The sequence below is a fragment of the Heloderma suspectum genome, chromosome 4 (genome assembly GCF_057233095.1).
Source record: "Heloderma suspectum isolate Gila_16-S chromosome 4, 16-S_ref, whole genome shotgun sequence".
In the NCBI taxonomy this organism is placed as follows: Eukaryota; Metazoa; Chordata; class Lepidosauria; order Squamata; family Helodermatidae; genus Heloderma; species Heloderma suspectum.
In genome coordinates, this window is record NC_139461.1 from 100,132,905 (window position 1) to 100,157,500 (window position 24,596).

General features: G+C 42.6%; 1 protein-coding gene across 4 annotated transcripts in view; it reads left to right on the forward strand.

The window, feature by feature from the left end:
- Positions 1-24,596, forward strand: part of ATP9B (ATPase phospholipid transporting 9B) — a 200,942-nt gene that overhangs the window by 93,544 nt on the left and 82,802 nt on the right. For all 4 annotated transcript variants that reach the window (XM_084850042.1, XM_084850044.1, XM_084850040.1 and 1 more), the window contains 2 exons: positions 326-401; positions 2,355-2,431. In XM_084850042.1, coding sequence (XP_084706168.1) covers positions 326-401; positions 2,355-2,431 — 153 coding nt within the window. The remainder of the gene's footprint in view (positions 1-325; positions 402-2,354; positions 2,432-24,596) is intronic.

A 24,596-nucleotide genomic window follows, 5' to 3' on the forward strand; every position in this document is an offset into this window, starting at 1 on the left:
AAAGGAATCTCGGAAGCCTCCAAGATAGGAAGCTTCCATCAAGCAGGTGGCAACCCAATAGATTTGCATCATAACCTTTTTTTCCCTTTGCTTCAAACCAATACTAAATGTTAATGCATAAATTTAAGATATAATAAAAAGACAGTTAATTTGAGACCTCTATGAATATATAGTTAATGAGGTAAATGTGAAAGAAAAGGTCCAGGTCATTATTTGTGTGTTTAGCACTTTTATTTTTATTTTTCATTTACATGTGTGATTTTAAAGCTTTTTTTTTTTTTTTGGTGGGATAATTTATTTTACAAGTTGATCCTATTTTTAACAGGAAGACAGTGATCCAACTGTTCATGAAAGCCTAAGCATAGAAAATACATTATGGGCCAGCACTGTTGTTGCCTCAGGTAAGAAACAATGATTATGAGTGAAGATGTTAGTAGTTAAATCTTCAATATTTTATTATTCTTTTTCATCACCATAGTTCCTGTTGTTCTTCAGAATCCTGAATGTTGCTTCTACCATCTTTGAACCTATTACTTGGGTTTAAGCTTTCACATACTCTCAGTTCAGCATGAGGGGAGGGAGCAACAGTAGTCAGACAGTAATAGAATGTTGCTCTTTAAGCTTCCTCTGGAATCTTCAAGTATGGCACACAATTCACCTGCTTAAGTGTACTAAAAGCCCAACATTGTTTTATTAATTTTTCATATAGGTAAATAAGGAGTTATGGAAGGAGTTTTGATCTGAATGCTCTGAGACCATTGTTTCAACCACAGCTTCTAAAGTGAACGTCGGCAGTTTTTTTAATATTTCCACACAACTACAACCCTATGCAAGTGTTCTCCAGAATATATGAAGGCTCAATCTAGGGGACTATCCTCTACATCCCCTTGTGTGATGCCCCTCAGTCCCTGACCTTGCCTCATTGAGTGGCAATGTCTGATGCAGAGTTCTACTCATGTTCACTTGAATGCAAGTGGAACTTTCCCCATGATTGGAGAACTTGTTTGATCAAACAATGTCTAAAAAACAGGGTCCCCGATTTTGTGGAGAGTTCTACTCACATTCACACAAACGCAAATACAACTCTGGAACATAGGAAGCTGCCTTACACTGAGTCAGATGATTGGTCCATCTAGCCTAGTATTGTCGACAGTGCCTGGCAGCGGCTCTCCAGGTTTTTCAGGCAGTTGCTTTCCCTGTCCTGCCTGGAGATGCCAGGGATGGAACCTGGGACCTTCTGAATGTTAAGCATGCGCTCTATCACTGAGGTACAGCCCTTTCCTTCTGCTTCAGACCTTGCCACTCAACACCCTCATATGCTTGGGAGAATGTCTGCATAGGGCTTAAGTGTCAGGATCGTGTCTGATTATGCAGCTGCAGTGTGCAGAAGCATTATTACTGTAACGCATTCTATATGGGGCTGCCTTTAAAGAGGGTTTTAGAAACTTTAACTGATGCCAAATGTGGCTGCCTGAGTGTAATTGGGGGTTAGGCGATTGCAGCGTGTGACAAGTTTAAAGTATCAGTTCCAATGACTGCCAGTGTATTTCTGGGCCCAATTTAAATTGTTGGTATTAACCTTTAAAGCCCTAAATGTTTGGAACCAAGTGACCTGATGGACTATCTTCACCCATATCACCTTTCCCATACTCTTAGATCAGCATCTGAGGCCCTACTTGCATGACCGCCTGTGAGAACAATTAGGTTGGTGGACACAAGAAACATGTTTTTTTTTGCCGTGGCCCCATGATTGTAGAAGTATGTCAGGCCCTGTTGTTGCAGGTTTACTATTTGTAGTAAAATAAGGATTAAGGGACTGACCTTGCTTCCTTTGCTCTCAGATGGTGAAAATGGTGTTGTGGAAGATATTGCCCAGTACTTAAGATATCCACCATCAGCTGCTCATGAAGGCTGCTACAATCCAGTTGGTAGAGTTCAGAGGATTAACAAATGCTCTTGAGAAAATATATACATCGTAGTTTTGAAATGATCTTGCAAACACCCTAGGAAAGCTTTAAAACACCCTGTTTTCCCAAATTTTTATCTGAAGTGATTCTATGTTCTTCCTCACTTCCCTCAAAGCAGTAGCTATTTACATCAGATATACCAGGGTTCTCGAAAGATAAATGGGAGTATGGAGAAGAAGTAACACATTAAAGCATAACATGTGAACAAATCCACAGTATTTGTAGCAACTGTTTATGTCAAAGATGCTAAAAGAAAAATTTGTATTTTTATATTAGCTACTGAAATAGTCTTTTGTTCATTTTTCTCCCATTTATTTTTTTTGTTATTTCTCCCATGGTAGTATTTTTATATAAACAGTTTGTTTTACTTTGCTTTGTTTATTGCAGGAACAGTAATCGGTGTTGTTATTTACACTGGAAAAGAGACTCGCAGTGTAATGAACACATCCAATCCAAAGAATAAGGTAGGCTGGTTGGATTAAAAAGAACGCTGAAATAAATAACTTTAATATTTTAAACATCTTTTCCTTTCAAAAATAACACATTTCAAGACTAAAGAAAGGATTAGGTTCATATATTGTTGTATAAATGCTATCTCCACTGGTTCACCTAGTCTTAAGTTTTGCTGTATTGTATTTGTTTCTATTTAAAATTATTTATTATTTATTTTATTTATTAAATGTATTAATCGCTCATCTGGCTGGTCACCCAGCCATTCTGGGCAATGTACAGCATATAATAAAACAGTTTAAAACAATAAAATTCTACAATAAAAACATTTTCTAAAATACCCTAACCCACCCCAAATGCCTGCCTGAACAACCACGTTTTTAATGCGCGGCGGAAGCTCATTAAAGAGGGGGCATGGCGGAGTTCCCTAGGGAGGGAATTCCACAGAGTGGGGGCCACCACAGAGAAAGCCCTCTCCCTCATCCCCACCAGTCTAGCTGTCCTGGCTGATGGGACAGAGAGAAGGCCATCTGAGGCTGATCTTGTTAAGCGGCCTGTCTGGTGTTGCTGGAGGTGCTCCTTAAGATAGGCTGGGCTGGAACCATATAGGGTTTTAATAGTTGTCTATCTCTGCTTCCTATTCATAAGTAAGGATATCAAGCCAGCTTTTACAAGTATGGAGCACATTTCTCCCAACTTATTATTTTTAAGTGTTTTTAAGTGTTATGAGTACTTGTTTGGTTAAAATTTTAATTAGTCCTGTTACTCAGTTATTTTGGGCAGTGCATAAAGCTGAGCTCCTTAACATCTGGGCAATTTGTAATGCACTGTTTTTTATAAGTATGCTGAATATTCAGTTAAAGAGTATTCAATTATGACTTTTACTACAGTGTGTCTCAAACTGCAGGTGGGTCAGTTATTAGCAAAAATAATCAAGCTTCGGGATTTCTCAGTTGAGTTGTGGATACATTAGGATCGCTGAAAACAAGGACTGGGATTACAATTCCTTGAATGCTACTTAAGGCTTTAGAACAGGGATGGGGAACAATGGTATCCTTCTGAAACATTTGTCATGGTTGGGAATTGGGGGATACCAAGCTCCAGAGGTTCAGGTCCTACCTGGCAGACAGGTACAGAAGATGGTCCTGGGATGCTGTAGTTCAGCACTACAGCACTTGTGGTATTGTGCTATGGTGTTCCAGAGAGTTCTACCTTGTCCCTTGTGCTTTTTAACATAGATGAAGCTGCTTATTGAGGATCTCCGGAGATTTGGAGTGACGTATCATTAGTATACTGATGATGCTTGGCTCTGTTTTTCCTTTGCATCGGAGCCAGGAGAGGTGATGCAGCTGTACTTGGGGTCAGTAAAGAAAGGATGAGGGTGAATGAACAAGCCAAATCCAGCCAAGACAGAGGTTCTGTTGGCTGACATTTCATTAATGTGGGGAAGTGCTGTTCAACTTGGACTGGATGTACTTACACTCCCTGTTAAAGAGCAAGTATCTAGCCTGGGGCTGTTTTTGGATCTGGTTCTTACTCTGGACGCCAAACTATCATCAGTGCCCCAGGCCTTTCACTAGTTTAGGCTGGTGCACCAGCTATGGCCCTTGCTAGACCCGGAATAGTTTGACCACAGTGATTCATACTGTGGTAACATCCAGGAATGGCCTCTGTAACGCACTCTGTGTGGGGCTGCCTGTGAAGATGGTTTTGAAACTTCAACTGGTTCAGAATGTGACCGCAAGACTATTAACAGGAAAGTGCCACTTTGACAATATCTCACAATTAAAAGATTTACACTGGTTATGTGTATGTTTCTGGGCCCAGTTCAAAGTACTGGTGTTGACTTTCAAAGCCCTAAATGTCTTAGGCCCAGGGTACCTGAAAGACTACCTCATCCTGTCCATCTTGCCTGTCCATTGAGATGTTCTTTTGAGGTCTTTCAGGTCTACCAGCCTGGTGAGGTGAAGCAGGTGCCTGCCAAGGAAAAGGCCTCCATGGTAGTGGTGCCACTTCTTTGGAACACGGGCACTCTGTATTTTGCCACATTGCACTGGCATTTTCATTGCTTACCACAAGACTTTCACCCCAGTGCAGTTCTAGTCACTCATAGTTATGCATCATTAATTGGGGTAGAGTATGGATAGGGATGCTCATGAAGATGTCCTCCATATTTATCCCCAGACAACACTTTGAAAACTTAAACTGTCCGCCAGTGAAACACGTCATTTAACCAATTTTGTATGTTTTCCTTCTGTAGGGTTTTGTGGGATTTTCTGGAATATCTGATTCCAAGATATCTGTCCAGGGGGGTGGGACAGTCTACCCTGTATTCAAAATGTTGTTACCATGATTAAATTATTGATGAAAAATATCTCTACATCTATGGGGGTTTTCCATTCAAAACTGCAGTCAGCTGCTAATTTTCAGCAATGATCTTCCTTAAGGCTATTAAAAAGACATCTCTGTTATCATGAGCTGAAACTTGAGATTGCCTTTTATAACCTAGACTTTTATTTAGTAGGAAGATAATAATTTTTTTTAAAGAACAAAAATCTTAGGCTTAAAAAAATCAATTGTGACAGGTTGCCATTTTCATGCCATTCATAATAATAAGTTACTTAGAGTCAGAACATTAAAAAGGAAATGATAATACAAATTGCCCAAGGTAGTTATTGCAGCCCCTTGAGTGTATTGATTTGTGTTTCTAATAAAAAAGGTGCTTTTAAAAGGAGACAGGTGATATGTGCTATTATGTGAATTAGAATGCTCTGTTATTATTTGAATCTCTGTAACTGCATTTTAAAATAGAGCAAAATACAATCAGCACATCTATGGTGCACACAATTATTTTCCCTCTGATACATTGATGTGAAATTAAAACTTTTCAGGAAAGAAACAATTCCAGGTCAAAAGTAATTCAGTTTTAAAGTCTTTTCACACACTGAAATGGATAAATAACAGAATAATCTAGAACTGTAGAGCATTATCTGTTACATCATGCAGTTTTATCATAGCTGACTCCTTGAGAGCTATAATATTCTGTACTAAAACCTTCTTTAGAATTGTGCTTTCATCAAATGAATCTGTACAGTGAAGAAAGTAAGGAAACTAAGGTCATATGGGTTAAAACGCAATGGTGCATTGTAATTTAACAGCTATTCTAAGAATATTTTTAAATTGTTGCCACAGAGCACCATCGAGAAAGGATTAAACGGAGCAAACAAACAAATTAGTAGCACATAGACAAGTTGTGATACAGCTTTTAGGATTATGACAACACACACCCCGCCTTCATTTACATAATCAGTATACTTTGATATTACATCTGTTAACAATTAAAAGTTGTGTTTCTTCAGCTGAAATGTGAACATAAATAAACTTATAATTTCAGGCAGCAGGAAAGAGGCAAAATGTTAAATGCCGAAAAAACAATCATAATTAGAACATCTGGGATGCATCATAGTTTTGGGGAGAAAGTTTAAACTAGTTCTTTAAAATGTGTCGTTTTCTCATTTAGCATAGATGAAACCAGAAAGGTAGACATCAAATATTCATCGGATATATAAGTATATACAGTGTATAAATTGGTACAATAATTTCATTCAATTTATAAAAATACATTCATTCTCTCCTGATTACTGCAGTTCCTTATTGGTGTGGAAACTCCACTCCCCAGATGGAGGTCTTAACCACAAGGTTTCTCCTTGTCAGTTTGGTGGAAGGGACAACCTGCTGTCCCCAAAGGAAAATGCACAATAAGTTGTCCCTTCTACAGAACGGTGAATGGGAAAACCTAGTTGATCTGGTTTTCCCTGTGTGCACTGTAGCTCTGAGTTACAGGTCAATATCTTCAGTGTCAAATAAACATTACGTGTCATATGTGCTATTGAACATTAAAGGGTAGTTCTAGCTAGTCTCTTATGTATACAGTACAGTGCTTTGCAAAGGTATTCACCCCCTCCCCTCAACTTTTCCACATTTTGTTGTGTTACAACCTAGAATTAAAATGGATTTAATTAGGGAGCCACTAGTCAGCAGCTAGACAGCCATAGGATATGTGGGTTTTCGGGAACTGATCTCAGAGCTCATGCTCCCGAGGTCGGTTCCCAGAGAACTGACCTTTCCCTGCTCTGCCTCACAGGCAGCAGGGAACAGCCCCATGCTCTGCGCTCAGAAGAGGAGCATGGAGCAGCCAAAATGGGGCGTCCTATGGGGGCGTTCCAGGGTGGGGAAGGTGGAAATGCCAGTACGACACATCCTATGTGTTGTCCGGCAGCCTCCTCCGGGCAGAGCAGGAGAAGTGCAGAGGGGCCAATCCCCTCTGTGCTTCTCCTGCCCTGCATTGGATAGGCGGTCACCTCCGAGTTCGGAGGCAGCCACCTATCCCCAAAGGATTGTGCCCTTAATTAGGATTTCTGATTACTGATCTACCAAAATAGTCCATAATGTCTAAGTGAGGAAAAAACACTACATATTTTACAAAATGATTTACAAATAAATAAATAAATAAATGAAAAGACTAGATTGCATATGGATTCACCCCTTTTGCTGTGACACTGCTAAATAAGCTCTGGTGCAACCAACTACCTTCAGAAGTCACATCATTAGTTCAGTGGAGTCCACCTGTGTGCAATTCACGTGTCACCTGATCTCAGATTAAAAACACTTGTTTCTGGAAGGCCCCAGAGTTTGTTGGAGAGCATATCTAAACAAACAGCATCATGAAGACCAAGAAGCTATCAAAACAAATCCGGGATAAAGTTCTGGAAAAGCACTAATTAGGGCTGGATTATTAAAAAAAAAAAAAGTCCCAAACTATAAACATCCCCTGGAGAACCATTAAATCCATTATTACAAAATGGAAGGAATATGGCACAACCACAACTCTACCTAGAGAAGGCCGTCCACCAAAACTCAGTGACCGGTAAGGAAGGCATTAGTCAGAGAAGCAACCAAGAGGCCAATGATAACTCTGAAGGATCTGGAGAGATCCACAGCTGAGATGGGAGAAACCGTCCATGGGAGAACTATCACCCTGGATGCTCCACAAAGCTGGGCTTTATGGAAGAGTGGCAAGAAGAAAGCCATTGCTGAAAAAAAGCCCATATCAAATCCTATTTGGATTTTGCCAGAAGGCATGTGGAAGACACAGCAAACATGTGGGAAAAGGTTCTGTGGTCTGATGAGACCAAAATTGAACTTTTGGCTTTACCACAAAACACTATGTGTGGTGCAAAGCCATCAGTACTCATCATCTTGAGAACACCATCTCCACAGTGAAGCAAGATGGTGGCAGCATCATGTTGTGGGGATGCTTTTCATCAGCAGGGACTGTGAAACTGGTCAGGATTTAGAGCAAGATGGGTAGAGCCACACACAGGGCAATTCTAGAGAAAAACCTATTTCAGTCTGCAAGGGACCTGGGACTGGGGTGCAGGTTCACCTTCCAGCAAGACAGTGACCCTAAACACACAGCCAAAGTTACACTGGAGTGGTTTAAAAACAAGAACCTGAATGTCTTAGAATGGCCCAGTCAATGCCCAGACCTCAATCCAATTGAGAATCTGTGGCAAGACTTGAAAATTGCTGTTCACCAACGGTCCCCATCCAAGCTGAGCTTGAGCAATTTTGCCAAGAAGAATGAGCAAACATTTCAGGATCCAGATGAGCAAAGCTGGTAGAGACATATGCCAAAAGACTTACAGCCATAACTATTGCTAAAGATGCTTCTACCAAGCATTGACTCAGAGATGTGAATGCTTATGCAACCAACAAATGCTAGTTTGTTTTCATTTAATTAACTTTTGTGCCACAATACAAATTGGTCCTGTTCAGATATCACGCTAAGCCATGGTGGTTAGCGTTTTTTAGCTATCCATGGTCGTTTGGCATGATGGCTGAACGGCGTTTTTCCCAGCCATCTTGGTTTATTAACCATGGACCATCCACACTCACTAACCACTTGCTCCAGCATGGTTAGCAGCCCTAACCATGGCTTAGAGTGACATCTGAACATGCCCCTGTAGATAACTGAGTGCTACCATAGAGCTCCTTAGCAAGAGCAGCTAAAATCAGCCCAGCCTGTCCCACCAGAGCTCCATGGTCAAAATCTGCCCAGCAACACATGATAGCCTCCTCACTCTCCATCCTCTCCTGCAGTACAAAAGTTGGAGAAGCGCTGGGAGAAAGATGCTTTTGATCCCTTGCCGCTGTCATTGGCACAGCGATCTTGACCACTTAGCGCTCCCAGGCACAAGCACTTGTGGCCAAGCAGCATTCCTGCCTCAAATGGCACCCCTGCCCTCAAACCTGCACCTGCCAGCCCCTGTGAAATGGCCGCCTGCAGCTGCTGAAGCACCAAGCCCCAAGATGGCTGCCTGCAGCAGCTTCCTCCACTGAGGCCCCAAAATGGCCACCTCCTGCAGCTTCTTCCACTGAGGCCACTGGGATGTATGGTGGCCCATCTGGAGGACTGCTGATTTTAGCGGTAACTCTGGTGGTTAGTGAGTAGTTAGGGTAACCATGCTGCAGGCTGTGGTTACCTGCACAGATAGCAGGGGCTCTCACAGTGGTTAGTGCTAACCATGCTGCACCATGGTTAGCCTAATGCACCCAATGTGCGTCTGAACAGGGTCATATTTTGCACCTTCAAAATGTTAAGTATGTTGTGTAAATCAAATGGTAAAAATGCCAATTAAATCCATTTTAATTCTAGGTTGTAACACAACAATATGTGGAAAAGTCAAAGGGGATTGAATCCTCATGCAAGGCACTGTATATACATTAAGCATATATAGTAGGGCTGTGCAGGGACCCCCTGATCTGACTTGGAAGCTGCCTCATGGCTTCAGAGACAGATGTCAGGGTGGAAACTGAGCCCAGAGAGCCTCAGAGCAGTTCAGATTCTGAGGAGGAACAGCTATCCATGGGAGAGGGGCCAGCTCATCCCTCACAGGCTCAGCACCTGGGAGAGATTCCTCCTGCCAGCATTCCAGAGATAGATAGCAACCCGGGTAGTGAGGGAATGCGGGAGGGGGGCTTCTTAGACGCTCGACGCAGACGCAAAGAGCGACGAGCGATGGAGGGCGTGGAAAGGAGGCGTAGCGCCCGTTTGGTGTGCAAGCAATGGCTTCCTCCAATGGACCCAAGGGAAAGAGGGAGGATCTCTCCCTAGCCCATAAGTTCTGGGTCTTCAAGTGACTCTCTTTCAAACGGGGATCAACCGACTACTTGAAGCTTAGGCTACCCTGCTGTTCCTTGTTTTAGTCGCTGGTGATTCGCATCTGAAAGAGTCATTAAGTTGTAAAAGGATTAAAGCTTTGAAAAGAAATCCTTTCATCTGTGTCTTGAGTTGGCTATTGGAATCTACTGGGAGAAGCCGCCAGAGCGCTCCTGACAACGGGCCCAATTCAGCTTGGGCTGATTCAGGGGGTGACTCAGCCCTGTACCTGAAGCAGGATTCGCCCATCCAAATCCTGCTTCAGGGGGCCCTGACACCCCTGTGCAAACCCCTAGCTTCTTACCTTGGCTGCCGCTGCTGCTGCTGTCACCACTGCCACTATCGCTACCCGCCACTGCCAGCTCCTGAGCCCTGGACGTGCGCCGGCTCTTGTTGCAGGGAGTCGCCATTTTAAAAATGGTGACTCCGACTTCCTACAACAAGAGCTGGTGTGTGTCCAGGGCTCAGGAACTGGTGGCGGCAGCGATAGTGGCAGCGGTGACAGCAGCAGAGGAGGAGGAGGCTGCAGTGGGGGCGGCGATGGCAGTGGCAGCAACAGCAGTGATGGAGATCACGGCAGCAGCGACCCCTGTGAGTCACCTCAGGTAAGGAGCTGGATGTGCCAGCACAGCTGGCTGGGGTTCTGCAGTTCTGAAGCACACCAAGCTCCCGACCCACTCCAAGTCATTTTGTGGCCCCTCCACTTCGCCTCAGAAGGGGCCCGAAATTGTCTGAAGCGGCCCACTTGGACTTGTGGTTCGGGTCTCAGGCCGAAGTGATGCACAGCCCTAATATATAGATCTTCTACAAGCGCTTTACTCATGGGAAAGCTGCTAATGGGGAGAGGGAAGTAAGAAATTCCTGTGTGCAGAACAGTGCACACAGAGTGGGGAAGATATGATGGGTAATTTGATCAGTTCCTTGTAACTTCTGAAAATTTAACAAAGAAGTTATTGAGCAGCACTGAAAATGGATGGTTCTGTTTCTCCTGATAGTTGGTATCAGTGAATAGTTTTATCTTCTGAAGACATGGATATTCGTGTTTGAGAATATTGTCAGATTTTCATTTAGCAGATTCACTTCATTGAGAGGCAACAGCATAGGAAATTTCAGTCAGTGTTCAGTGGAATTTGTTTATGGATGGATGCGTGCATACATATATGTATGTGTATATATTTGTGTAAGTGCTGCTCTAGAAAAGAAGCATGGAAAAAGTGAATCGCAGTATTCTATCAGGAATTACCAGTTAAGGTTTATATCATCCACTAATCCTTTAGAATCTAATTTAATTATCTGAAAGTTGCCATGAGTATTTTGCAACTTACGTTGGGGTCACCTCAGAGCATGCTCTCCAAACTGACAAACCTCTTGAAGAACAACATTCCATCCAGGGCCCTATTCATGATCTTTCTTTTTTACTTACTTATTTCTAAAATTATTTTAGTTCCTTTTGTCCCAGAAAGGTTTTCTGCGTTGACATACAAAGTAAAAAATATGAAACAACACCATAATAAAACTAAAAACAGGAGAAAGATCATCATTAAAAACAGTGATCAGAATTATGTTAAAAATCATTCAAATGCCAGGCAGAACAAAAGTGTTTTAACAGCCGGCCTAAAACTAAACAAAGAAAGACCTGATCTAACCTCCCTAGGGAGGGAGTTCCATAATCAGGGTGCTGCCACAGAAAACACCCTGTCCCATGTTCCCACAAACCTAACCTCATCTGGTGGTGAGATACATAACAGGGCCTCAAACAGATCTTAAACTATGGGCCAGGTTCTTACAAGAGGAAGCAGTCCTTTAGGTATCCTGGCCTCAAACAGTTTATGGCTTTATGAGTAAACATCAGCACCTTGAATTGTGCCTGGAAACAAGTTGAAAGCCAGTGCAGTTGATATATAACCAGTGTAATATGGTCAGCAAAGCATGTTCCAGGAAACAATCTGGCTGCTGGATTTTGCACCGGATGCAGTTTCCAAACATTCTTCAAGGTAGCCCCATGTAGAATGCATTGCTGTCATCTAAATGAGAGGTGATTAAGGCATGGATTACTGTGGCCAGATCTGCCTTTTCCAGGGACACAACTGGTGAACCAGCTGAAAGTGGGCAAAATTAATCTTGGCCACAGCAGCCACCTGATACTCCAGCAGCAATTCTGGGTACAGAAGCCCCCTTCAGAGGATTACGTCCCTTGAATTTATCCCATGTGCTTTAGTCTAATATACATACACTGAAGATACGTAAAACTTTCTGCAGAAAGCAGGGCGTAAGTACTGCTCAGTATGAAGGACCCAGGTTCTCCTTATGCTTCTTGTGGTGTGTCCAAAGGGAAGTATCCAACAGTGTCATTCCACTAGTGCAGTTGACATTGCACTAGCAGAAACTAGTTGCATAACTATACACAAGAGGGGAATCCAACTAAAGGTACACTTGCGCAACCGTCCCACTAACGGGTCGTAGTTCCACTTGCACACGCTCTGCTAGTGCATCTGAGTTCCAGGTTCCACTATAGCATGTTCTGCTAGCGCAGCACACTCCACTTCCACAAGCTCCAGAAGTTAGTCTCGTTGTCACTTGTGCAAGCTCTGTTAGTGCATTGTTGCCGTTTTGCATCACCTTGCCACTTGCACAACTAATAGTTTTGTGCAGCACAAGTGCAATTTGATTTAGTGGCATGGCGCCATTGGATACTGCTCAAAGTGTTCAGCCTAGAGGCTTAGGTCATAAGACCAACAGTAATAATATGGGAATAAGTATCAATATAGTGTGTATTGTAACTATGGTGTATGGGTTTTCTCTGCTGTGCTGGCTATGTCCCGTGATCATGGGAATAGCTTACTTAAAAGTTCTATTGCAAATGTTGTGATATGGAAAACTGCAAGGAGTTTCCATACCACATACTAGGTGAAAAATCATCTAATAATTTAATATATTGAAGTATGCGATTGTTCATTTTCATGCCTTTACCTGTGTAAACAAGAAATTTATGGATATCTTATAATTTAGAGAAGGATTTATTTTGTTTTCATATCTAAATCACTCAGGCAACATTTTTTCTTAACTTAAAGTCAACACTTTGTGATTTATTGCACTAATTATAAAAATTGTTCTGTAGCCTAAGGATGTAGACATTGTCAGAAAAATGAAAGGCAAAGAGGAGAATTTTCTAATGACTCCAATTAAGATGCTTTTAATTCAAATGATATAAGCATAAATAGTTTTTGCAAGATTCAGTATTGGCCTAAAATGATATATTTGGGGTTTTATTTTAGATTAATGTAGATATGGCAGCATTAGAATTACTATAGTGTGAAGGCTGTGTGCATAATATCTCATTTGTAGTCTACTCAGCTTATTATGGGATGTAATTTCAGCTTTAAAAATGGCATTGAATTGTGTTCTTCATAATGCATGAATCAGTAATCAATCCTATTTGGATATTTCTTAAAACTTAGTTCATTGGATGATTGGAATCTGCCAGAGCTAAAGGCCATATATAGCTGTTAATTAGCCTAAAGCGAAATTAACTGAATTAACCAAACAAGGTTGCCTTAGTTAAACAATTCTTCAACGGCAGGTCTGTTTTTTTCTCTGTGACGTGTAGACACAGAGCTTTGGTAACTGGGCTGTAAGAAATATACTGTATTTGTGTTTTGCTTAGGATTTAGGAACGTGATTGTCCATATAAAATGAATTGTCAGTTCATTGTTCTGGGCTACTTGAATTTTAAAATAGTAGAATAAAAAAGCCTTAGAACTGGAAAGGAGATTCCCAAGCTTGATAAATTCCACTGCACAAAAATGAGAAAATAACTCACTTAGTCTTCCTCTTCAGCTCTCTCATTTTCTCATGCATATATTGTACTGTTAAACCTGCTGTCATTTTATAAAGACAACTTTGCCATGCTGTTGGTTCCAGTGAGGTATAAAACAGCTGGTTAATACTAATGTATCCTCTTATGGTTGTGGGCATGTGCAGCCAAGACATGGCTGTGGCTGCTCAGGTGATTATGGGAGCTAGATTAGATGTTTAAAAAACAAAAACAAAAAACTAAAGTTAATACCTGTAGAAGCTTTTGTGTGAGCCAGGTACATTTACATACCTAGATATGAATATTTGTTTAAAGTGGTTCTTAAGTTTAGGTGCCAGTACGGAAGCTGATTAGCTTACTCCTGTACTTTCTTGTTAAAAACACACCTCAGGGACTAGACTTCAATGAGAGAAACATTTTGCTTGACAGGATCAATCTCTGTCCTGTGACAGCTTCTAATCAAGTTAATGAGCAATAAAAATATTGCTGTCATTCAAATAGAAAGCTGCTTACCAACAGGCTTTCACAAATGAAAGCAATATTGACAATAGTATAAACTGTGAGCAATTCTGTGCTTACTAATAGTGGCTGCCCAAGCAAGTGCTGATTAATCTGTTTTTCCAGTGCACTGTGACTGTGATTTTCATTTTTCAGGCATATTGCTTTATCAAGTTTTAGCATTGTGATGACAAGATTAGTGTGTGTGTGGGGGGGGGGGGTCCTGAGCTTGCATTCTACACACACACCCTTCAGTGTGGCCATGAAAAGGAGATCAGAAGTTTCCATTTCTGTTTTTCATTAACCACAGTTTAGTGTGTCATCCAAATTCTAAACAGTGGTTAATCTTAATTATGATGTGTTATGTAACAAGCCATAATTAAGATTAACTGCAATTTGCCCAGGCTTAGAGGACAGGCCAAGGTGTGGTTAATTAAAAACAGACGTGAAAACTTCTGAACTCTTCCTTGCAGCTGTCCCAAAAAGGAAGAGAGGTGCACACAAGCCCAGGGGGGAAGCTGGGATTGTTCTCATAACTGTGGTTTAGTATTGCATCCAAACCACCCTTAGTCTTTTCCCATATATTCCTACCCAAGCACTGAAATCATCATTGGAGGCCCTGCTCTGAATGCCCCTGAATGCTGAAGTATGATGGGTAGGTACTCAGGAACAGGCCTTTTCAGTAGTAGCCTCTCATTTATGGAATACCCCACCAGAGAAGTCCGTCTGTCGCCTACTCTGTTATCTTTTTGGCACCAGACAAGTAGCTTTTTATTCTCTCAAGCCTTTTAATCCTCTGTATCTCCACTTTTATGCTGTATTTTAAGTAGGTTTGTCATTATACTTTTAGTTCTCCTTTGATGCTTGCTTCTAGCCTCTGCTGCTTTTAACTGGTTGCTTATTGTGCTGTTTTGGTCTTTTTTAATGTAGATGTTATCTTTGTTTATTTTTGCATGTCACCCAGATCGCTTTTAGCTAAATGGTGACAATACTTTTAGAAATAAACAAAATAGTATAGAGTTCATTTTAGAGCAAGTGTTGAAATATCCAGATCAGATTTTGGAGAAATTTGGAGATATACAGTCTCAAAGATTTATTTGATTTAGCCCACATAGTTACTCCTGGAACACTTGATTCATTGTCTTAACTAATTACACCTTATGCTATTATCCATGTACCTTTTGAGTTTTAATATTGTATCTGTGTGCTGATGATTGTGATGCTATAAGATTGTAATGCAGTTGCAATTTCAGTAAATTCTGAGATCCTCTTTTTGAGGACAGTTGCAAAGTTAGGTGGTGGTTCAAAGGCCAGACAAAGTGGGTTGAGAGAACCAAGTTCAGAAATGTTTTGCTTGGAATTGCCAACTGTGCTACCATATTGTGATTGAAATATCAAAGTAATGAGCTAGTATCAAGGTGCTTGCATTCTCACAATCTTAATGACTCTGGAGTCATTATGATATTGTGATTATAAGTAATTTTTATAATATTTAATATATCTAAAATAATTGGAAGCTAATATTTCTATTACTCTGCTTTATTGAAGAAAAGGAGTTTGCACGCACATTTGAAACTACGCCTATACATTAAAACTGAAATTAAGATAGTGTTGAAAGACAAGTTGCCAGCTTACCCTTAAAAAACAAAATTCTATAATAATTGCTATAAAAGCATTGTAAAGAATCAATAAAAAGTTAGCTTTAACATTTAATAGTATAATTTGGCTGCCATGAGAGCTATTGTTGTTGAGCTGATGGGAAGATGAGAAAGATAGTGTGCTACAAAATATTGCAAGGGCGCAAAATAGTCTTTTAAAATATATTGATTTAAATTCCAGTCACTATCAAACCATTTTCCTATCATTGTCATTCTTAAGTTGAAAGCCATCCAAAGAAATACCTCATGTCTGGATCAGTAAGATATAGCCAATAACCAAAAACCTAGTTTCACTTTGCATGTTCCTACAGCTAAGTTTAGTGATAATGTTTAAACATCAAATAATATAATGTTTGAGTGTGTGTTCCTGTAAAACAAGTTAACTAAGAGAGTTTATACCTAAATTACAGGGATATTTGAAGCATTTCATGTTTTGCTGTTAAAAAAAACGATGCTTGCCTTCAGGTGGTTTAGAGCCAGTGTAGTGTAGTGGTGAGAGTGACGGACTGGGAGCCGGGAGATCCGGGTTCTAGTCCCCACTTGGCCATGGAAGCTCAATGGGTGACTTTGGGCCAGTCACAGACTCTCAGCCCAACCTACCTCACAGGGTTGTTGTTGTGAGGATACAACGGTGAGGAGGAGGATAATGTAAGCTGCCTTGAGTTCCTTGCGAGAGGGAGAAAGGCGGGGTATAAATGCAATAAATAAAATAAAATAAATAAAATAACACTTTTATTGGATAAAACTTGTATCTTAACAGTTTTTCTTAAACTGGCTGGGTGGGCATCCATAAGACGGTCATGGGACATAGAGAGGGCACACATGTGTTGTTCGCAGAACCATGCCCATGTTCCAGATTGTAAATTCCCACACTGCCCCTTCAGTAGTCTGCCCATGTTCCATCATCTGATAAAGATAGGTAAGGTCTCTTGGTCCTCTTTGTTCCAGAAGGCTGTATGCAGGTCTTACAATAATTTCATATTCTTCTTCAACTATCTGCTACTGAACGTCCTTGTCATGAATGAGACATTGAAATATTTCACTGGGCCATCAGTGCAAATTACACCTTGGCAAAGAACAACTGGAAAGTAGTCTGAGCTGAAAGCCTTGACTGTCAAGGCAGTGAATAATTCATCCTTATTTATTTCATTATTTACATTATTTATATACTGCTCCACATCAAAAGATTTTGAAGCAGTGAACAACAAAGGTTAAATAATAAAACCCATGTTAAAACAATTAAAACATTTTAAAAGAAACAAATTCTGAATTTACTAAACCGTGGCTGGTCACTTAAGGAAGGCCTCTTGAAATAACAATGTCTTGTTGGCGCCTGCCTGACCCCCGAAGGCAGGGAGTTCCACAGAAAGGGGGCCACTACACTAAAGGCTCTTTTCCTAGTGGACTCCAGCCAGGCCATGGGTCCAGAACCACCAGGGATGTGCCGTCTGATGACCTTAGTGACCGGGCAGGTTGGTAAAGAAGAAGGCGCTCTCTCAGATATCCTGGTCCCAAGTTGTTTAGGGCTTTGTACACTAATAGTAATACCTTAAACGTGGCCCAGTAGCAAATAGGCAGTCAGTGCAGTTCATTCAGCAAAGGAATTACATGCTAAAAAGGGGCAGGTCCCGACAACAGCTAGCTGCTGCATTCTGCACTAGCTCCAGCTGCTGGACCAGCCTTAAGGACAGCTGCACATCAAGTGTATTGCAGTAATCCAGTCTTGAGGTTACTGATGCCTGTACCACCATGGTCAAGTTATCCCTGCCCAGGAGAGGCTGCAGCTGGCCTACCAGCCTAAGCCGGTGAAAGGCACTCTGAACTGCCACAGCCACTTGGGCCTCCAAGTGACAATGATGGATCCAGGAATACTCCCAGACTATGAACCTGATCTTTCAGAGGGAGTGCAACCCCATCCAGAAAAGGCAATGAACCTAACTCCTGGACCCAGAGAGATCCAGGACTCACCCACAGTCTTGCCAGGATTCAGCTTCAGTGTATTCACCCCATTCAGCCCATTACTGAGTCTTGGTACTGATCCAGGACTTATACTTATACTATCCTGATTCAGATGTCACAGGAAGATAGAGCTGTGTGTCCTTTGTGAACAGGTACCATTTCTTCCCCAAAGGCAAGATAATTATATTCTTTGGTTGGGTTCCCAGTGGGATGAGCAGAAAACTAGGGAACTGCAATCTGAGACTGTGTTCAGCAATGCATCTAACGTTGAAAATACTGGTTACTTACCATACTGCCTCAGAGCCATAGTCTTGGGGATGGGAGAGAATGCCAGGACTTCAGACTTCTTCAGACTGAGATTTGTTATGCCCTCACTGGAGGAATCCTCTTCTGAGGAGGAGCTAGAGCTCCCAGAGATGAATGACACCAAGGTGCCACCCATGTCAGGAGACCTGGGGGAGCCTGGGCCCTCAGCAGAGTTGACCATGGAAGGAAGTTCTGCCTTGAGGAGGTGGCTGGGTGACCTCTTGTCACCTCAAGAGGCAGGCCACTAGGGCTCCTTTACAAAGATGCTCAATTACAGAGGAGAGCTCCTCAGGAGCAAGGCCCTCCTCCTAAGTAGGACTGTTGTCAGAGGGCCTATAAGAACCTGCAGCTGAGCCTGGGGTCGGGCTCAGGAAGCTGTGGCTATTTATGTCTTCAGTTTTGGGCAAGCCATTGCTGGAACAACATCGTTCTACCAGCTCCAGTACCTTTCCCTTGTGATTGAACTTCTGTGCTACTGACTTGTGGACTCCTTTTTGACTCTTGCTTTTTGGACTGTGTTTCTGCTTGACTGTTCTCCTATGTTTTGGCTTGGCTTCGCCTCTTCTGGAACCACCTACTTGTCTGGTAGTACTGTGCATGGGCCACTGTCTGTATCTTGACTACTCCTGCCTTAGCCTGATCCCATACTGGACAGAAACCATGGTGCTTGACCATTTGCCTGCTTAACTGATTTGCCTATTGGATTTGCCCATGTTCTTGCCTAGCATAAAATCTGAACCAACTAGAGCAGGACAAGTGCAGTTCATCCACTTCAGCAATCAAGTGGATGAACTGCAAAGCTGAAGGATAGTGTTGTGTCCATGAACAGGTCATTGCAAGTCTCTTATTTGCGCGCACACGCATACCCTGTTGGACAGTACTTTTTGTACTTTGTAGGAAGAAGTACAATGACAAGAGTTTCTGCACAGCCTATGGGATGAGCACTCTTATGATTTAGCCAAGGTTTCATTCCCACTATTCACTCTATAAGAACTCAAGCCTTGTGTGGTGCATTTGTTAAAGGTATTGTGGTAGAAGATAGCAGCAGCAGTATGGATGAAGCCAGAACAGTGGGAGGTCTAGAGAGGAGGGCTGAGTAACAACTGCTCAACCTGTATGTTCCTTGCTACCCAGGACAAAGGAGAGGAGTCGAGCCAGTCAATCTTCAGTTGGAGAGGAAAGTGGAAATAACAACATCTGGCCTCGTGTCACTTCTGGTGGGGGCAAGTACTTCACCAAGAGTCATCTCAGGCAGCAGAACAGTCCCAAAGGGGGTCGTCCATGTTTGATATCTCTGTCAAACAGGGGAATAGAAGTAGGATGAGAAATTTTTCTTTCTCTAATTTGTGATATGGGGAGCGGAGGTAAAAAGATGCCCCACACAAGTGGGGAATCAATAGGTATGTCAGGAGCTCACCCCTGCTGCCTTCTGAAATCCTCAGGTAGACAGAATCAACACGCAGACAATAGGGCTCTTTTCCAAGGCTTTATTCCCATTCAACCTAATGACACTTACAGATGCTAATTGCTTGATCCTACGAGTGAAACTTAAGAGAGCTGCCTACTCGAGGGTTCTAACCTTAGGAATCAGTTTGGAGGGGAAGGTGGGAAACCTCTGTACTTATGGGCTAGGAGGAAAGAATCCACCCTTTTCCCGTGGGGTATCAGGGCGCCGCTGTTGCTGTCGCGCCAGGCAGGCTGAGCGCCTCCTCTCAGCACCCGCCATCTTCTGCTTAACGCTGCACCGGCGCCTAGCATCCAGAAACTACTGTTGCACCTCCCTCTCCCTGCCAGGGTCACTATCACTCTCAGGAATGTGTACCAGGAGGGGCTGTCCCCCTGGCTGCTCCTCTGAACAGCGTGCGGGTTCCTCTCCCACGTTTTCTACCTCTTCCTCAGAATCAGAACTGCTTTGGGGCTCTCTGGGCTCCGATCCAACCCTGAGAAGGTATGACCCAGTCTGCAGCAGTTCCTGAGAAACCTATGGGAATGTCCACCGTGCATGACTACTGCTCCTGTCAATACTTTGTTCACTCTTTGGGAGTCTTGACATGACAGATACGATCATTCCAAAGTGCCCATTTGCTCTGAATAGAGCTCATTTTGCTTGGTGCTTCTTGGTGTACTAGGGAACTGTGAACAATGAAACAGCTAGGATAAGAGCTGGAACCCATGTAGAGGAAGATTCAAAGTGAGTATCATCTGAATACCACTTAAAGCTGATCTTTTTCTTCAAAGGCAGTGGTGATGACTCCAAAGAAGCAGTACTCTACCACCATTACAGTGTTGTCCAGTGGAGCTCTCTTCCATGTGGTACATGGACTCACCAATCTGTCCAAAAAGCTGATATTGAAGATCCCTCAGAAGCACATGAACTTATTTGTCAAAAACATTGAGAATAAAAGTGCTTGCATTGGAGCAACTTGGATGCCACTTTTTTTTGCAGTTTCATAAGAAATGTTTCCAGAGCACCATCAGATCCTAGTGAATCTAGGATACTGAGCTGTCTTGACATTGTTGCATAGAGAATTCTGTGTGCAAAATAGTATAGGGGTTATAGGCTGCAATGAGTGCTATGTTTTAATGGCTGTTAACTGCTAATGTGTTTGTTGATAGTGGTAGCACTTCATGGATGGAGTATTTTTCTACCAGGGCTCTGGATTAGCAAATTCAGAAATTACCTTGGGTAGCTTGATTAGAGTAGTGTCTCAGCAATCAACCCCTTCATGGATCACTGCCTTGTTGTGGCGAAGGGGTTTGCATAACTCAGTGAAGCTATAAGCTATGCCGTGCAGGGCCACCCAAGACGGACAGGTCATGGCAGAGAGTTCTGACAAAATGTGGTCCACTGGAGAAGGAAATGGCAAACCACTCCAGTATTCTTGCCAAGAAAACCCCATGGAATGTATCACAAGGCTAAAAGAGATGACGCCGGAAGATGAGCCCCTCAGGTCGGAAGGTGTCCAATATACTACTGGGCAGAGGGTATTTCCAAGTAGCGCCAGAACGAGTGAAGCGGCTGGGCCAAAGCCGAAAGGACACTCAGCTGTGGATGTGTCTGGTGGTGAAAAGAAAATCCAATGCTGTAAAGAACAATATTGTTTAGGAACCTGGAATGTCAGATCAATGAATCAAGCTGGAGGTGGTCAAACATGAGATGGCAAGATTGAACATCGACATCTTGGGAATCAGTGAACTAAAATGGACAGGCATGGGCGAATTTAATTCAGGTGACCATCATATCTACTATTGTGGGCAAGAATCCCTTAGAAGAAATGGAGTAGCACTCATAGTCAACAAAAGGGTGGGAAAAGCAGTACTGGGGTACAATCTTAAAAATGATAGAATCAGTACGAATCCAAGGCAAACCATTCAACATCACAGTAATTCAAGTCTATGCCCCAACCACTGATGCCGAAGAAGCTGAGGTTGATCGGTTCTATGAAGACCTACAACACCTTCTAGAACTAACACCAAAAAAAGATGTCCTCTTCATCATAGGCGATCGGAATGCTAAAGTAGGAAGTCAAGAAATCACTGGGATAACAGGCAGGCATGGCCTTGGTGTACAAAATGAAGCAGGACAAAAGCTAATAGAGTTTTGCCAGGAGAACACGCTGATCATAGCAAACACTCTTTTCCAACAGCACAAGAGACGACTCTACACATGGACATCACCAGATGGTCAATATCGAAATCAGATTATGTCCTTTGCAGCCAAAGATGGAGAAGCTCTATACAGTCAGTAAAAACAAGACCTGGAGCTGACTGTGGCTCAGATCATGAGCTTCTTGTTGCAAAATTTCAGCTTAAATTGAAGATTGTAGGGAAAACCACTAAACCCTTCAGGTATGACCTCAATCATATCCCTGATGAATATACAGTGGAGGTGAGGAATAGATTTCAGGGATTAGACCTGATAGACAGAGTGCCTGAGGAACTATGGACAGAGGTCCGTAACATTGTTCAGGAGGCAGCAACGAAATCCATCCCAAAGAAAAAGAAATGCAAGAAAGCCAAGTGGCTGTCTGATGAGGCCTTACAAGTAGCTGAGGAAAGAAGGGAAGCGAAAAGCAAGGGAGAAACGGGAAGATCTATCCAACTGGATGCAGAGTTCCAGAGAATAGCAAGGAGAGACAAGAAGGCCTTCTTAAATGAACAATGCAAAGAAATCGAGGAAAACAACAGAATGGGAAAGACTAGAGATCTCTTCAAGAAAATCAGAGATCTCAAGGGAACGTTTTGTGCAAAGACAGGCATGATCAAGGACAAAGAAGGCAGGGACCTAACAGAAGCAGATGAGATTAAGAAGAGGTGGCAAGAATACACAGAAGAACTATACAGGAAAGATCTGAATGTCCCTGATAGCCATGAAAGTGCGGTCACTGAACTTGAGCCGGACATCCTCGAGAGTGAAGTCAAGTGGGCCTTAGGAAGCATTACTAACAACAAAGCTAGCGGAGATGACAGTATTCCAGCTGAGCTATTTAAAATCCTAAAAGATGATGCTGTTAAAGTGCTGCATTCAATATGCCAACAAATGTGGAACACTCAACAATGGCCGCAAGACTGGAAAAGGTCAGTTTACATTCCAATTCCAAAGAAGGGCAATGCCAAAGAGTGTTCAAACTACCACACAATTGCGCTCATTTCACATGCCAGCAAGGTGATGCTCAAAATCCTACAAGCTAGGCTTCAGCAGTGTGCGAACCGAGAACTACCGGAAGTACAAGCTGGGTTTCGAAGAGGCAGAGGAACTAGAGATCAAATCGCCAACATTCGCTGGATCATGGAGAAAGCAAGAGAATTCCAGAAAAACGTCTATTTCTGCTTCATTGACTATGCTAAAGCCTTTGATTGTGTGGATCACAACAAACTGTGGCAAATTCTTAAAGTGATGGGAGTACCAGACCACCTTACCTGTCTCCTGAGAAACCTGTACGAGGGTCAAGAAGCAACAGTAAGAACCAGACATGGAACAACCGAGCGGTTCAAAACTGGGAAAGGAGTACGACAAGGCTGCATATTGTCACCCTGCTTATTTAACTTATATGCAGAGTAGATCATGAGAAACGCCGGGTTGGATGAATCACAGGTCGGAATTAAGATTGCCGGGAGAATTATCAACAACCTCCGATATGCAGACGATACCACCCTAATGGCAGAAAGCGAAGAGGATCTCAAGAGCCTCTTGTTGAGGGTGAAAGAGGAGAGTGCAAAAGCTGGTTTGAAACTCAACATTAAAAAAACTAAGATCATGGCATCTGGCCCCATCACTTCCTGGCATATAGAAGGGGAAGAAATGGAAGCAGTGACAGATTTTACTTTCTTGGGCTCCAAGATCACTGCAGATGGTGACTGTAGCCATGAAATTAAAAGACGCTTGCTCCTTGGGAGGAAAGCTATGGCAAATCTAGACAGCATAGTAAGAAGCAGAGAGACATCACCTTGCCGACAAAGGTCCGTCTAATCAAAGCTATGGTTTTCCCAGTAGTAACGTATGGCTGTGAGAGCTGGACTATAAGGAAGGCTGAGCGCCGAAGAATTGATGCTTTCGAACTGTGGTGCTGGAGAAGACTCTTACGAGTCCCCTGGACTGCAAGGAGGTCAAATGAGTCAATCCTAAAGGAAATCAACCCTGAGTGCTCATTGGAAGGACAGATACTGAATCTGAAGCTGAAATATTTTGGCCACCTAATGCGAAGAGAAAACTCTCTGGAAAAGACCCTGATGCTGGGAAAGACTGAAGGCAAAAGGAGAAGGGGACGGCAGAGGATGAGATGGCTAGATAGCATCACCGATGCAATGAATATGAACTTGAGCACGCTCCGGGAGAGAGCGCAGGACAGGAAGGCCTGGCGTGCTATGGTCCATGGGGTCACGAAGAGTCGGACACGACTGAACGACTGAACAACAACAACAACTCGGCAATCAAAGATACAAGTTTTGGTGTCTCCCATGCTTTGCATGACAGGGGATAGCACCTGATTTTATTTAATTATGTTAAATGAGTTCTTCTGCCCTGGCTAATCCTAAACCCTTGCTTAACCAGCCTTCCGGGACAAACTAGAAATTCTAGCTCAAGGTGTGCAAGGCATACCTTAAAAATAACAAGGCAATTGAGCTTCTAAGTAATAAGGAGAAATGCGGCCTACCACCTGTCTACTTGATCCTTCTTCCTGGCACAGACATCAAGCATGACCAGTTGTGTCCAGGAAGTAATAAATGTTTCCCTTTGCAGGAATCAGTTCCAGCTGCTTTGAAAGAGGTGGTCATGAGGCCACTCCTAAAAGAGGCCTCTTTAAACCTGAGAATTATGCCAAATTTCAGCCAGTCTAAAGGTACCCTGTTGAGGCAAGGTGTTTGAGTGGATGGTTGCTGTGGAATCCCAGATAGCACTGATTATCTGAATTTGTTCAATAAGTATTCCGACCAGGTTTTGGAATTGAAACTTTAGACTTATCTCTTCTGAGCAGACAGAGAGTGTAACTGCTAATTCTCAATACCCCTGACTATGGGATGACTGTCCAAGATAGAGGAATAGGGGATTTATGAGATTGAGTGGTTCAGTTTGTACCTGGATGGCCATTTCCAAGAGGTGGTGCTAGGGGACTATACTCTGTGGCAGATACTATATGGTTTTCCATAGATTCAATTTGTTCATCATCTGTGTTAAACTGCTGAGTGATGCCATTAGTGCCTTCAGTGTGGTGGCCCCCTTT